Raw genomic sequence first — 16,516 nt, forward strand, 5'->3', positions numbered from 1 at the left:
GTATACAGACTGAAAAAAGGTAACTTATTGAAAAATCAACATATTCAGAGATGTAATTTAAGAAAAACTGTACTAAACATATGCAGCTCCTTTCAGTTTTTTTTTTTTTGCATTTCATCAATCACGGAAATCCATACAAAATCAGCAAATCCCTAAATTTCTCTACACTAATGTATAACTGAGTACAGCAAATTTTCTACAAAAATAGTGAAAACATTTAGTTTAAGTGAATAACTTCCCCTTGGATGTAGCAGTTTTCTTCTGCTGCCTCAGTCTTACTTAGTGTCACTTTATTGAGTTTCAGTTTATTATTGAGTAACAAATTAAGCTTTTTAATGTCTTTAAAGAACAGAAATGTTTGGGTGTTCAATCTGTCTGATTGCTGTGTTTTCTGATCTTTTATATGTAGGTTTTGGAAGAGCTTTAGTGAGGGAAATGTATTTCAAAACCCCTTGCAAATATTTCTAATGTAGCAAAATTTAAACACAAAAATGATCCTAAAATCCTCAGAGGACAAAAGCAAAACCTTTGCACATCCCTACCCTACATATTGATTATATATGCATATAAAGCAAGCTTCTCATGTCATTAATACTGATATGTTTATCTTTAGTGCTGAAATGGTGGGGAGGTTGTGTAATCATAAAAGAAAATGTTCTTCATTTCAACATGCAGTAACAGCGGCACAATTAATGATTTGTTTTATGAGTAAATGGATAAGTAGATTAATGGAGGACTCGATGATTAATGGATGGTTATTTAAATATTGAGGCCTGAATGGACTGACTAACATCCCTTAACCCAAAAGTTTGTATGAATATAAAATCCTCAGATTAAGTCTCAGTTTTTCTTCCAGACTGAGTTGAATTGGAGATGTTGGCTGTAACACGTCGACTCAAAAGATAACACTCAGCAGAAATGTCTCATTAACACGCCAACGCCGCCTCATTCCTGCTGAATTTCCATCCCGGGTTTTGCAGCCACACTCCAAAAGAGGTCAGACCCTGAGTCAGCTTTCCCCGGGCAAGAGCAAAGGTTCATTCCCAGGTATCTGATAACCTCACTTCTACTGAAGGTGAGACGAGCCTTTCATTAACGGGCTTCCACCAGAACCCGGGACCCGTCTCATTCCTGATGGGTTAAAGCTGGGAAACGGAGCTGAGAACAGTTTGGGTGCTTGTTCCGACATGCGAGAAGTTTCTCGCCTCAAGAAACATCTCTGTGTTTGAGCTACTGTCAGTCCTGTCAAGTTTCCCACAGGAAACTCTAACCCTCTTGTTTTTCAGCGCTCTTCATTTGCATTTGCACAAAGAGCAAGTCGATGTGGTTCACACGCTGCAGCTAACACGCCGCCCAAGTGCTAATAAGACCTTTGCGGTTTTTTATTTATTTTTTTTTCTTTCAATCTCGTTTCAGCTCTCAGTCTTTCTTCTTTTTGTTCATTTCTGTTTTTTTCCCCTCACAGAAGCTCTTTCTGGGTCAAGCATTCTTTTTCACCTGGTGATTGCTTTGTCTGATACAGCGGTTCTGGATCACTGTGACCCAGCACGAAACTCAGATTTTTACTGTAACAGAGTCTGAAATATAACCTGGTCAGGCTTTTGTGTTTCCAATTTCCAGTTTATTACTTTCTGTGAAGACTAACAAAATTCTTATTTTTTTGTATCATTCACAAGCCGGTAATTGGATAAATATTTCAGTATCAGTTATCACACTTGTATGGCTGATTGATTGATTGATTAGAAAATTTAACCCAGGATAGTGCTGGAAATGCATGAAGGAATTGCATCCATATTTTAGTTCCTGGTTTTCCATTTCCTTTGAAGTCGCTGCCTGACATGGTAATATTCAGTTCCTCTTTAGAGGTTATTTAGATGTGCATATTTTACTTATAGAAAGCATCATGATTTCACAAATCATGTTTGCCCTTAAGCTGCTGTCGCAGTTTCACGTGTTGCTCTCCATTTTTCCAGACATGTTTTTCATGCTGGTTCAAAGATGACGAAGTGAGGCAGATTAAATCCCTGTCATGTTGGGGAAACTTTGATGCTTATGATGTTTGGATTGGGACAAAGTGGGATTTCCCATCAACTTTAACTTGATGTTTGTTTGACTAAATTCAGTCCTCTGCATACAATAAATTATTTGCCCTTTTAGGCTGAAAATATGGTCAACTCCCTTTCCATGCCAGCCACTTCAAGCATTTCGCATATCCTTCATAAATGTAGACAGAGCGTCTGCATACTGTAGAGATTAGGGCTAAATTTACACTTATCTAACTTTTTTTATGGTAATCTGAGTGGCCTAATTCCAACCTTTTCACCCCACAAAGAATCAAATGTCACCTCTTGCATCAGGTAGTTTTTAAAGCGTCTGCAGTCTGAACGGCTATGTCACGTTTTTACAACTTTGATGGAGGACTTGCTTCATAATTCTGCACCAGAAGAAGCCCGAGTTGATAAATGGGGACTAAATTATGGCTGAAGCATCACAATCCCACCACTCCTGGTTCTGACTACATATTCAAACAGATTTGTCTGCAGAACTCAGTCATTTCTCCACAAAAGGTCGTTGCTATTAATTGTGCTTCCTCTATTAGCTTCCTTTATCAACACCAAGTTTATTTATATAGCACATTTCAGCAACCAGGCAGCTCAAAGTGCTTTACGTCATAAAAATACAAAGTCATAAAAGACACAGTCGACAAGTGAAACAACATTTTGTCTGATGGCATTACACACCAGAATGTTTTTCATTGTTTCAGCTGTTTTGCAGTTTTCTGGAAGTTTGTCAGATTTACATTTTTGTGACATTATCAGTTCATTTCCACTAATATTTTTCACCCAAAAAAGGTTTTGGAAGAAAAAGTAATTTTCTGATAGTGTATTAATTAAATGTTACAAACTTGGATTTCTGTAAATTGAATAATAAACACTGATAAGTACATGTGAATTGATCAGTACATCATCATCTCTTTTCTGTCCTGATGGACTCTCTCCTCCTGCTCATCACTCATTGATTCCAGACTCTCAGCAAACCGATCCATATGTGAGAACAAGTCGTGCATTTTGATGCTCATGTTGCTCCATAGTTCAGAAAATTGACCAGATTGAGCAAAACCAATGTGATTTTTGGATTCAGCACATCAAAATTACCATAAAACAGCTGAAAAACCCCAGACAGTGTTTTTGCTGTTGACCAGTGTAATGAAGGAATGCATAGACAGAACTATTTTATTCTAAAATAAATGTAAAAACATATTTTACAGCGACCAAATCGATAACTTACCATCCATAGCTTTATGTAGCTCAGTCACCAATGTCTGATTCAAATAAAACACAAAATGCCTAAAGTATTCTCATATTGCTGCTCAATATGGGTGTATGTAAACATTTGGCCAGAGTTGTAGGAAAGCTGTGCATTGGACCAGACGGAGTTGTTTTTAGAAAGCACAAAGGGGAATAAAACTGAATTATGCAACTGATTTTATTTTTCAGCTTGGTGTAGCAACCAGCTAATGACCCAGAGTTTGCTGAGCTCATTCTTCACCTGGGTTTGTGCTTCCCTTGAGCCTCGCCTCAGAAGTTTCTGTTCAATTCTTGCTGGTGTGGCATAGATCTGGGGTGAACGTTGTTGCCTTAAAACGCTGCCCTGCTGCGCCTCTACCACCAGGAAGGAGAATGTGTGTTGAACTAGGTGTTTTTTATTTCTTTTTAATGACTCATTTGATCCTGAGTGGCTAAGCATCCTTCCAGGAATAGTTTAACCACCTTCGACTCTCGCTGTACATGCATCATCTGTGGATGCAGTTTTTAAATCTGCTTTCAGTTCCTGTCACCCTCTTTACGTGATTCATCTATTCTTTAGCGGCGCTTCCCATCAGGAAACTCAGCAGATTTTAAGGTTCCAGAGGCATGAATGCAACTTCCTTCTGTCGAGGAGAGTTGTGACACATTGGTGGGCAATGGATGACAAACCGGACTAAATGAGACTTGGCTTCCTCCTTAACTCTCCATTTCTCATTCTAAAAGAGAAATTCACAATTTTCTCATCAGTGGAAGATGACCTGAGTTAAAAGCTGTTTTTAACCCAGGCTATCTCTCAACAATCTCTCAAGTTGTTGTGCTCAGTTTTTCCTTTCACTCAAAACCTTAAACTGCTGCTGTTGCAGCTACTCTCCAGGCTGTTGCTAGGTAACCACAAGTTACTCAACAAGTTGTTGCTAGGTAACCAAAGTGTGAGTGAGTTAGTTGGTACCACCAACCTTGGCCACGAGAGGTTGAGCAGATAGTCTTTCCTCTGCCTACATCTCCCAGAATGCAGTGCGGTTCTAGATTTGAATTCAGTGAAATTATTGAACATTTTATTGGACATATTTTCTATTGATATTGATCACTTGTCTACTGCGATATATATTATTGATTTATTGCTCAGCTCTAGCTGTTGCTATGATGATCTTTTAATGAAAAGCTACATAATATTTTTTAGTAATCAAGATGTTTTACGACGATGTGAGATGGGCTTTTGTGTTTTTTGGGAGGGGATTGAGGTATTAAATGAGTCAAGTGAGACCTGTAGCATTTTTGATGAGTTATTGTTGCGCTTTTTGAGTAATGTTGGTACTCTGGCCACTCCTGGAAAGATTCATTATGGTTTTATAGGAGGAAGCCATGTATGCAAAGTTTTGGCCTGTGGCAGAAAGTCCGTAGGCTGGGATCTGAATAATATTTTTTACATTGGACCAAATGAAATTGCTTGAAAATTGCATTTTCTGTTCATTCAGATCACTTTTTGTGTGTAGATGTTTCAAAAGCTTTTAAAAATCTGTATGTGGGAATAGTTTTTCCCAGTCCTGTGTTTTTGTAAGATAAGCAAACATGCTGACAGTATTCTCTCAATTTTAAGGAGTAAAATCTTCATGCTCATTAAGGGTAAGAAGCTGTGTTGTTGATCCTCTGGAGAAATTATGCCGAGCACTGGTAATGCTTAAATATTTAACCAGTGTAAACTGAAAAATGTTTTCAAGCTGAATGAAGGATCCCCCATGAATAAACTGGGATAAACAAACAACTGCTGACTCCACTCAGAGTGGGTCTTCAGTAAAAAACGAGAAAACTGCGTTTTCCCACTGAGACGGCACTTCACCCACTCAGAGCCTCTAACTGTCGAGGGTATTTCCAAGAAACCCATCAGATGACCTTGTTTCTCAGGCTGGCGGTGTCCCATCCTTCAAAGTGCTGGGAAGATAAAAGATTGATTCGTGCTTCCCTCCCTCTCCACGACTCAAAGCCTAATATCGCACACATCCAATTTCCTCACAGGCTCACGGAAATCCAAAACAAAGAGCTCACTTCTCCGTGCCTCCCCAGTGACCATTAGTCACGTCTAACTGGCAGCGTGTTGCTTTATTTGGCCGCGGCTGAAGACTTCACACGTTGTTTTCTGTCTGAAACGGTTTTGATAACAAAAATGGAGGGGGAAAATAATCGAGGCTCTGGGCTTTTCAGTGTTGGAATTTATTTACACTTTTAGGTTTGCTCGATTCTTTCTAAACAAAGTGCAGAGTTTTGAAGGGTCTCTCTTCCAGCATGTAATTAGTCAAATTAAAATGACGACTAGCTTTGATGATTTCACTTTTACCAGAGGCGTGTCCTGCAGAAGCCGAGTCCTGCTGACTTCAGTGATCTGACGTTTTCCACCAGCTCCAGTTTTACTTTTTATTTAATTTGACCAAAGTATCTGAACATACGAGTGGACTGTTGTTACATTTGCTAAATATTAATGGAATAAAGTCTTGCCTTTGATCAGATATTCACAGCATAACTTTGATTAAAAATACAACAGTCTCATGCTATCATAGTTTAACTTCATCCGTTTTTGTTCAAAACAAAACAAAAAAGTGCCATCTAACCATTTTTTTTGTCGATAAGTTTTTGGTGGCTGAAAAATTACTTGAAATGTAACATCACAAATCTGCAGGTACTGGCTGTCACCTAGCAACCAAAGCGGAACCCAGACCGTTACCTAGCAACCGAAGTGCAACCCAAGTACATTTGGTTAGCTAGTTTTAAGATGAGATAATTTTGTTTGTCCCAGCATAGCACAGCACACAGCAAAAATAAAAAAATAAGTAAATAAATAATATAAAAATAACAAACATACAACAATAAAATACAATTAGCGGTGATGGTCTTAAGAACAAACGTGTATTGCTCAGTATATGTTCAACATTTAAAATGCACAGCTCCTGAGACTGTGTGCGTATCATAAAGTCTGATAGCTGCAGGCAGAAAAGATTTGCTGTAGCATTCCTTAGCACATCTGGGCTGCAGTAATCTTCGGCTATGTCTGGTCCTCTGGCTGTCCACCATCCTGCTCCATGTGCTGTACAATGGCTGCCGGAAAAGACAAGTGTTTTGTTTTTGACTTACCATCCAGAAACCACTTGTTGTTTTATAGTACCTGCATCGTATTCTTCCGGAGAGTCAACATCCCAACGCCCGGTCACCACAGACGCCCCAGTGCCCGCTCGTTATCGCTGGAGCAAACGAAGGGGGAAAAGTGAGAATCGGGACATAATTTACTTTTAGATTATAAAGTCCCGTTAAGTTAAGTCTGACCAAATCTTAGAAGTCCCCTCTTGTGTTCAGCTTCACTGGTTCCTTACAACTCCAGCAATACAAGCTGTACTTGGCCTAAATATGCAAGACCACAAACTCTACCGTCTTAAATGAAGCCAGCACACACACGATCGCAGGCCAAAGCTGCACTTTGCTCGCCAACACTTCACTTCTAACTGGCTCCGCAGCCAGTTTGGGGAATTAAAACTCGAAAGGCATCACATCTCACCCAGGTAGTTGTGGCTCGCTCGTCTCCCCAGTGATGTTAACAAATGGGGCTCCCAGCGGGGTGTCCAGGGTCTTGTGGTAGTCAAGGGAAGCGGTGACATTTTGGAAGCTTCCAGTTACCTTTGGGCAGGAGCCATAAACCAGCCACACGCTGGTTCCACACTGCTGTGGCTGAGCACTTGTTGCTTGAGGCTTGGAACTGCATTTTTAGAACCAAGTTACGATAAAGTACATGATAGGTGGCGCTAGTTTCCAGCCCATGTGTCGCCTGTGTCCCAGTGACGGGTGACAGTGAAATGCTCTTTGTATTTACTTTGAGCCCTTCAACCATCCATTCCTGTTCTGAACTGAGGAACTTTCCCATCAACCTTTTGACACTGGAAAAAGCTGGAAAAGTTGACACCATATCTGGTAACTACAAGCATTATCAGCAACAATTTTCTTTCATCTCCATCATTACAGCTGCATCCATTCCACTCCAGAAAACTCTGGAATATAATCACTTTAACAAGCAAACCCGGAGCAGCGAGGAATTCTTAAGCGGGGCTTTTGCTAATGTTTCTGTTCAGCTGCTCTGTTGAGGCGAGGGTTGTGGTGATGTAACCGACAGAAAAAATGAATTAACCATTGATTGTGATTGATTACCTCTCAGATTTCAAGCCCTTGGAACTTGGTTTTTATTTGGCACTGACACAAACTGAAACTAATGGCTGTCTGGACAGGGTGTGGGGCAAAGAGAAAATCCCAGAATGACTTGGAAGTTATGATGTGCTTCAGAAAACGGTCAGCTGCGATGTAAAACATACTGTTCACAGTTAATGGACTAAAACATGCAGAATTACCAGAAAATCCTTCAGGTGACCTTTTGAAATCTGGACCAACTTTAAAGAGGGAAATTTTAAAGGACACATTTTGCACCTTTTTATGCTTCCATTTGGGATTATTCTGCTTCTAAAAACAAAGTGCTTAAAACACCCAGATGTTTCTTTTAAAGCAATAAGTTCATGTTTTCGGTGTCAGGAAAATGAGCCGTTGAAAAAAACCTGTGGAATGCAGCAAATCAGAAGGCACTGCGCAGTTACCTAGCAACCCCAGCGAAGCCCAGGCCGTCACCTAGCAACCCAAACTGAGCTCCAGGACATTTGGTGAGCTGGTTTTACAGCTTTAAGTGCTGTATAATAACAGCTTTGTTGTTTGTAATATGTTCAAAGATGGTTCCACATTTTAAAAAAAGGATTCTTCACAAAATCTAAAAAAGTATGAACAACTATCAGCCTCTTCATGAAACATGAGGCTTCTTCAAATACAACCTGCTACAAGAGATCCTTCCTGCCAACAGCCTTTACCATCTACATTAATTCAAATTCTTCTTTGAAGAATTTGAATTAATGAATTACAACCACGTTTAATTTCCCTTTGGGATCAGTGAAGTATCTTTGAATTTGAATTGCACCCATTTTCACAGAGTGTAAGTGTTGAGCTGGGGAGTGACCAGCAGCTTCTTTGGACTTAAAGTGGCAACATGCCCTAAAACATCTAATTCTGAAAACAAATATTCAGAACTGGCCAGAATGAAATCTCATTATCTAAAAATGTAATGAAGAGGTTTTGTATAGGCCACAGGCCTAAACTAATCTGTTCATGGATGCATAAGAAGTCACCTTTTAAAGAATAACTGCTTAAGGGTCCAACTTTCGGATCTGTTGAGCAGACATGAAGCGTGGCCAATGCAGTCTTGCCAGCTTTTCAGAGGGGGAATCTAATTATAGCAACTGGCAGATTGTCTTATATGATGCAATGGCAGCAATCTGTATCAGTCCTCCCCGCCCGTTTGTCCTGCTGCCGGCTTTGTCCGTCTCGTCAGCAGTGTTTTGTTGTGGGGGGACAGAAACAGCAGCTGCTCATAAGTATTCATTAGTCCCGCTCCTGGATTAGTGGAGACGAAATGTGAGTGTGGACCGGGCCGCCTCCGCCTCCTCCAGAACACAGCCGGCCCTTCTCCGTCCCTCGGAGCGCCAACCACAGCTGTTCAGCACCACTTGACTTTTCCAACAACAGTGCTCTCGGATGGCCGTGGCCACTTTTGTTCCCGGTAGATGAAACGCGATGTCAGTTTCTCTGCTCGTGTTTACAATGTCTTTGTGTCTCGACGCGCTGCTGGAGGAGAAGTTCGCTCCCTTGATGACGAAACGCTGATGAGACTCGGTGGAGGGGACGGCTTGTTGATGTCGTGCTGGCCGTTTTGGTTATTGCCTCGGGTTTTAGGCCCCGCTCATCATGTGTAGTCTGACGCACTGACTTCTGTTTCTTCTGTTGGTGTAGTTTCTAGCAGCTACACTTGAAATGAGGTGAAACTAACTCTTTAGCACCTCATAGGAGCTTGTTTTAGGTCAATAATTCCGTGAAATGGCACAGGTTTTAGTTTTATTTCTTTGTTTTAACTAATGTAAAAGAGAAGAAAAATGCATATTATACCCAATAAGAAACAAAAGATGAAAAAAGTTAACACTTTGAGTCATCAATCCATGTTTTATATAATATTGTATTTAAACATAAAGTGAATGTGTTTAGCTCAAATGTGTTTATTCTGATAAATCAGTGCAAAACTAGTATAAATGAAAAAATCTTCCTGTGGTACAAGATATTCATCCATATTATAATATATAGTAACTTGTTTTGAGTCAATAAATCCTTTTCATGTTGACGTGGAACAACACTTTATAACTGGTGTATTTTTCATTAATGTTAAGCGATTATTGATTTAACACAATCTCCTATATCATGCTGGAAAGTTACTTGTTTTTTATCTTATTTACAGTGTGCTAAGATATTTGCACAAGAAACTAGACCAAAAACACTTGGTAAGATTTTGTGTTTTTACAGATTTCAGCTCGTTGACGACGTGTTTCCCCGTGTCACTGATCTCGTGACACATGCAGCACGTTGCTCTCGCATTGTGTCTCCCGTTCTGGACAGCTGCAGCTCCTCCATGCCCAAATAATCGCTCCCCTGCCTGTGGAAAGTCACCATCTTTCCACCGCTCCCCCCCTGCCCAAATACTCACTCATGTACCTCATGTCATCGCCGCTCTCGGTTTGCCGTCCCTCCGCCCTGCCGCTGCGCCTGAGCTACCATTCGCCCCGTTTCCTTCCTCCTCCTCCTCCTTCTCCTCCTCCTCCTCAGAGGATCCCCTGTCGCTACAGCTGTGTGTCAGTTGTCGGCCTGTTGGAGTCCAAGATGAAGCTGGAAAACGGAGGGTCTGCAGGGAGGAAAGTCTGGCCGCTCTCCCTCTCTACCCCAGCTGTCACTCCCTCCAAAACCTCCACTTATCACAAGGTTTCTCTCTGTGCACCACTGGGAGCCTTTTTTCGAAAGCCAAACACGTACAGTGGTGACCTTTAAATGATGATAATCTTGAGGAAAAACACCACAGTTTTATGGTTGGCACACAATAATATGATTTGTATGGTTTTAATTAAAAAAGGAAACCAATCTGGTTTTACCATTGCTCTTAAAAATGTCAGATTCTGCGACAGTATTTGATCATTAATATGGAATATTTTTATAACTTTGACGCAAAGATGTGATGGTGAGTCATTTTGCCTTTTCATCGTTTCATGATTTTTGTAGTTTTGGTTTCCATAAAAGGATCAATCCGGTGCAGATTCACTGTCTCTTAGCATGTGTGTGCATTGTTGTTGTTGAACAAACACCTCCACCCTCGACCCTGCAAGAATGAGCAGGTCATTAAAGTTGAGAGAGTGAGACTTTCAGCAGGAAAGGCAGAAGCTGAATGGAGTTCAGGCTTTTGAGGTTTGAGCTTCTCATGAAATGTGTTGGCAGCTTTTTAGAAATCCGAGTTAAACACATAGAGCAACGTTTTAATGATGGCCTCTCGATAGCCGATGTTAAATCATTTTCTTTGTTTTGAGAAAAAACACTGTTCCTTATATGAATAATTTATCTTGTTGTATTGTAGGTCTTGGAGAGAATAAAAACTGCTTCGATAATGCAACATTTTACCAAAAACAAGTCGGTGCAGCGGTATATTTACCTCTGCTGCTCACCTCCTGGTACGCCAAGACTCTGGAGGTCTGATTCTAGTGTGTTACTAAATCGATGATGAATCTGGAGCACATTGTGTTTTAGGGAAATGGATATGACGGCATCTCAACTTTACATTAAAAATACATTTCTTAATTAAGAGGGAGGTTCAGGAGGTTTCCTTTCTTTCGGCCGGCTGACAACTGCAGAAACCGAATGGAGAGTTGAACTGTTGCTCACAGCTGGAGGAGATCTAAGCTTATAGATCTATATGAAACCGGGCTGTTTTTAACTGGGAACGAAACCGGGCTGTTCTTGAAGGGGAATTCACTTTTTGGACGTTTTTACACTTCTGCTTCTACTTTTCAAAGATGGACGGACAGGTTGTGTAATCTGTTTGCAGCCATTTTCATGTGCGAGTGTAAACGTTGAGTTGAAGGGTGTGGGCATTGAAGGTGGTTACCTAGCAACTCGGGCAGGACTCCAGCACATTTGGTCAGCTGTTTTTTTTTTTTTGTTTTTTCGCTGTATATTCTGTACAATGGCAGCTGGAAAGGACAAGCTTTTTATTGTAGTCTTGCCATCTAGAAACCACTTGCTGCATTCTCGTTGGTTGTGCAGGAGGCTCCACTTCTGCTTTTCAAAGATGTACAGTTTTCACATGCGAGTGTAAACATTACGTTGAAGGGTGTGGCCAGCGAATTTTTTTTGGATTTAAAGAGACAAGACACCCTAAAACATCCCAGTTTGAAAGGGCTCAAAATAATCAGAACTGACAAAAAAGCTAGAAAAATTGTCTACTTCTTCATTATTATTTCACTTGTTGTGCTTTTTACCCCCGTATCATTCCAAAAGAAAATCCTCAAAGTATTACAGAGAGTCGGCATTCAATAAAATGCTCCAGTTTTATCCTGGAGTTTTATGAAAGCCTCATTGTTTTGTTGTCTAACCGCTTCAGGACGTATCAATAAACAGTTTGATGGAGTTAGTCTCCTCAAAGATAAAAAAGCATCGTTGAATCAACACGTCTAAAATAGTTGCAGCACAAAGTCATCATTGAGGCCTTCATGAATGGAGGATGTATTGCTGTATTATTCTACTGTAATGCTCTGAACTGGTTTAATTGGTGCCGACACGCCGTGTTTGTGTTTACATGAAAGAGCCAATACTGGACGGATTTACTGGGACAGGGTTGTACACAAAATATTCATGATTTGCTGTATATTTCTACTCACAGGCCTCACTGTGTGTGGTGTTCAGCTTGAACTCGTGTCTCCTGTAAGTCTGCTATGATTGGTCACAGGCTGCGCTGCAGGAAGCTGCTGATTTAGTCCTGTTTTTATTTTATTTTTCAAGTTGTTCATTGGAAATAACTTGATTGGTGCCTTCACAAATATTTTTGTGTTATTTGCACAACTGAGCCTATGAATTATGACTGAGGTCTTCAGTACCTGCTGCCTTGATGCAGTGATAATCGCAGCAACACGTATTTCAAAGAAGTTCTCCAATGCCACTTTCAGTTTTTTCTCTGGTTTCTTGAGTCGACTGTGGCTAAATTTGTTTGTGTCTGCCTTGTAGTTTGGGATTCTTTGTTGTTTTGCAGCCATTTGTATCGCAGTCTACAGGGAACAAAGATAAGAAACCAAAAGGTTTCAGGCAATTTAAGAGCAGTGTCCAATATGAAAGACAATGATTTGTTTTGCTGTTCGGTGTTTGTGATGTTGCAGAGACTTGCATGCACCAGGATCTGTCGCTGCTTCATGTTTTTTTTATTTTTTTTTATTACTCCCCTCTTATTGATTCATCTGTTTGGTATTCACTGCAAACATGGATCTGTAACCAGGTGCTCCAGAAATGCTCACTCCTATTAGGGGGGAGCAGGTTGGAAAATAAGTTAGAGAAATGATTGACGTTTCAACCACAGGACGAATGCCTCTCCCTGCGAATGAAGTGGGATCCCTTAGTTATGCCTTCCTCATTTACAAAGCTGTTTTCAGCCTTTTTTTTTAAAGGCAGGGAAGCTTTATTGTATCACCGTGTTTCGGTGCCAGAGAGAAAAACAAATTAGTGTGTGAAACTGCTCTTTATTTGGCTGTGTGCTCTCTCCTGAGGGGACTGGCCTGTCGCTCTGCCTCAAAATGTGGAGAAACAACTGATTGCGAGGCACGCGACGTGCTTTGGAATAAAAGGATATGATGGGGAGAGTTGAGTTATTAATGGTGATGTCGAGCCAGTGAGATCAGCCGCCTCAGGCCACAGCTGTGCGTGTGCATGCGTGTGGAAATTAAAGTTAAAAAGCCTTGTGTTCGGTCCAGTTTAAACTCTTGAATCTGTCTCTGAATGTCCTGTTTCTCTCTGGCAGGTATGCCTGTGGCTGTCGGTGTGTCTCCGGACACGTAATCGGGCGCGTTCCTGCTGTCATGGCCTCCACAACCACGCGGCTCCTTCTCGTCACAGTGATCTCTGTTCTGGCGGAGTTCGTCATCTCATCAGAGGATCATAAGTGGCACTTTGATCCAAGTAAGATAACCTACAGGCACATTTTTAAGAGCTTTTCAGTTTGCATAATAGCTGCTAGATGAATCAGTTTTATCCATTCTTTGGTTTTTGTCGATTTAAGTTTTGTAAAATCTGGATTATTTTTCACTAATGTACTCCTTGGGTTTCCGTCGTCCTGCCAGAATGCCGCCATCTTGTTTGTCAAACATGCTTTAAAGCTTTGATTTATTTAGACTTTGAGTTCTACAGAGAAACTCCTATTAGTTTATAAATTGTTGATTACTTACTCTTATTCCTTAGAGAAACTATTATTAGGTTTTGTTGTTTTTATTTTGCTTTTCTTCTGTTCTTGTTTGTATTATTTCCTCTAATTCATGTAAAACACTTTCAAATGCCTTGTTGCTGAAAATGTGCTGTATAAATAAAATTACCTTACAACTGGATAATGTAACAGGAATAAAGTCAAAATATTACCAGAATGAAGTAGAAATTTTATGAGAACTCCAACACAAAAAATAACCAAAAATTAAAATGAAAAATGTGGACTTCATACAGAAATACTTGAACACTTCAGCATCAAATTATTATCATTAGCAGGACTTTAAAATGAAATGCAAACAACTGTCTGTTTTGAAGAAAGAATCAAAGATGCTCAAATCACGTCCTGATAACGCTGAATTAAAACTATTCTTTTCATTTTAAGATGTTTTTTCTAGTATTATTCTCTTGTAATCAGTCACGCCTGCAGCTGTACGGCAGTATGCACTGTGCATACCTCGAGATTTTCCTTTGAGTAAACAAAAGAAATATTGTAGCTATTGTACTTTTTATTGTGCTTTCCTTTTGCTATTCAAAAAATTGCAGAATAACATAAAAATACTCTTTTGTGTCAAAATATCTTAAGTGTAGCCCACATCTGTGTGCGTCTGTGGGAGTGGGCACACGTCCGTTCTACACCTAAATGTTATTGGTCAGTTTACTTTTATTTGGAGGCTTGCTGCTCTTTCTGTAAGTTAAATGTGAGACACAGTTTTAAGAACCCCACCAGAACTTCTTATCCTGTGTGGGGCCCACCTGCAATTTTTCAAGTTTATTTTAGTTCGTTTGGGAACTAAAGCGCCGACGGGACACCCCATCACTTCTCCATTGGCCGACCGTGACACCTGCCGCGCACTTCACCAACGCCACGCTGTACTGGGAGAGTTAAATAGTAAAATCTAGTCAAAGCGTTTGCTTAATTTCTACTCTTTTTGACAAACATTGTCGCTTCACATCGTCATAAGCAAAGCCTACCTAACGGCTTTTCTGTCTTTTTGACTTAATGTAATTTGTCATAAAAAAAAGTAGGCTGTGCAGGCATAAGTGTGTACGTGTGTTGCGTTGTGTGGATCAGATCTGCTGTTTCTGGTGCATCCTATTCCTGTATCATATTTGTGTGGGTTATGTTTGTGCGATTTGTGCGTGTCGGGGATGCCGCTGTGTCCATAGTTTTGTGCAAACCCTCTGATATGCTGCAGCCATCCCTGATGCTTCTAATTAAACAAAAATTCTCATAGTCTGGTGATGATGCTCCGTTGTTCAACTCTTAGAAGGGTTGGTTGAAATAAAAGCCAATTTTTTTTTATATTTTGTGAATATCTTTAAGCAAAAAACAAAACAAAAAAACTGATTTGGCCTGAAACGAATGAGATTTTGTCTTTAAACCTTGTAGCTCAGCCGTAGTCGGGACGTCTCCAGCTAGATTTTTATTTTCTACAAACCTAAACCTGTTTGCATCTCCTTCTCCTCGTTGCCCCGTATTTCACGGGATCACCAGGCGTCTACTCTGACATTCTCCTCACACTCTGAGATCCGAACGGCTCGTTCTCCGTTCACCATCAACAGGCTATCCTGTGTCCTCTCCCTGTCTGCCAGCCAGTCGTCTGTAATAGGAGACCGAGATAGGCAGCAGCCCCCTGCGTCGCCTCCACGTACACCTCCGACCCGTCAGGATCGCTAATGCACAGGCACTTCATGAAAGTGTCAGTCAAAGTGTCGGGAGGGAGGCATCAGAGGAGGCGGTGAATGTGAGCCAACCAGGGGAAACTGGAGACTTGTTTGCAGTGCAGGCAACCATCTCACTGCAGAGGCTAAAACTGTGAATCGGATTAAGTGGCAGATTAATTTAGAGAGTAAAAAGTAAAAGTGACTAAAGTGTTGAGACATGTTATATGGATGCTATAAACCAGAGGAAAATTACTGCTCGAGGTCAGAGTTCTTTAAGTGAAATAAATTTTTGAGCTTTACGTCATGTTATAATGTTATTCCCTCTTCAAAACATACCTTGATTCTTCCGTACATGTTTGAGAAATCCTTTAATCTCCATGGCAACCATTCAGCCATGCTCTTTCTGTAAGTTGGTGTCAAACTCCAGTCCTCAAGGACCGGTGTCCTGCAACTTTTAGATGTTCCTCTGCAATTTCAAAACTTTAAATTACAAAGTTACATTTCTTTTAAGTCATTTTTAGTATATATAAAATTGTTATAACTGAAGGTAACATAGTTAGTTGATTTTGATATTAAATGGCACTATGTGCCTGGAAAATGCATAATACTGCCTCTTTATAGGAGAAATGTTGTTGAGATGACTTCCTGGAGGTGGACTATCACAAAGATCAGGAGCTTCTTGAAGAGACAGAGGCCAATTTTAAGACATCAAATTACGAAGTCAAATTTCTTGTAAGTTGTTTGATATGTACAACATTTTTATAACAACTGGAGGTAACATGGTTACTTTATTATGCTATAAAATGGCACAAGAGGTCTAGAAAATGCATAATACTTTCCTTTTAAAGCTCATTTTAAGCCTACTGGACCTGTTTAGTATTACTGCATTTAATATCTACCACTTTAAAGCTTTTAGCTTGATTTTTAAGCTTACCTTTCTAAATCAATTATTCCTAAACAGGTTATTTTTTTAAATAGCGTCACAGAACAAAGTGATCTAATCAACATGTCGCCTCTAAAGGTGTTTTTATTCACAGACCTGCTCCATAGTTGGGTCATCAGATGTTGGTAAAGGACAAAGTCAGCTGCAGGCCTGAATCTCTCTTGACATCCAGCCAGCTTGTTTTTTTTTTATGTAT

The 16,516-nt window shown here is 40.2% G+C and overlaps 1 protein-coding gene across 5 annotated transcripts in view; it reads left to right on the forward strand.

Annotated features, from left to right (window-relative positions):
• ddr1 (discoidin domain receptor tyrosine kinase 1) overlaps positions 1 to 16,516 on the forward strand; it is an 85,161-nt gene that overhangs the window by 11,978 nt on the left and 56,667 nt on the right. For all 5 annotated transcript variants that reach the window (XM_007550198.2, XM_016670524.1, XM_016670526.1 and 2 more), the window contains exon 2: positions 13,255 to 13,412. In XM_007550198.2, the coding sequence (XP_007550260.1) occupies positions 13,313 to 13,412 (100 nt within the window). In that variant the 5' untranslated portion in view covers positions 13,255 to 13,312. The remainder of the gene's footprint in view (positions 1 to 13,254; positions 13,413 to 16,516) is intronic.

Source organism: Poecilia formosa, unplaced genomic scaffold (assembly GCF_000485575.1).
Source record: "Poecilia formosa unplaced genomic scaffold, Poecilia_formosa-5.1.2 Scaffold34, whole genome shotgun sequence".
Classification (NCBI taxonomy): Eukaryota; Metazoa; Chordata; class Actinopteri; order Cyprinodontiformes; family Poeciliidae; genus Poecilia; species Poecilia formosa.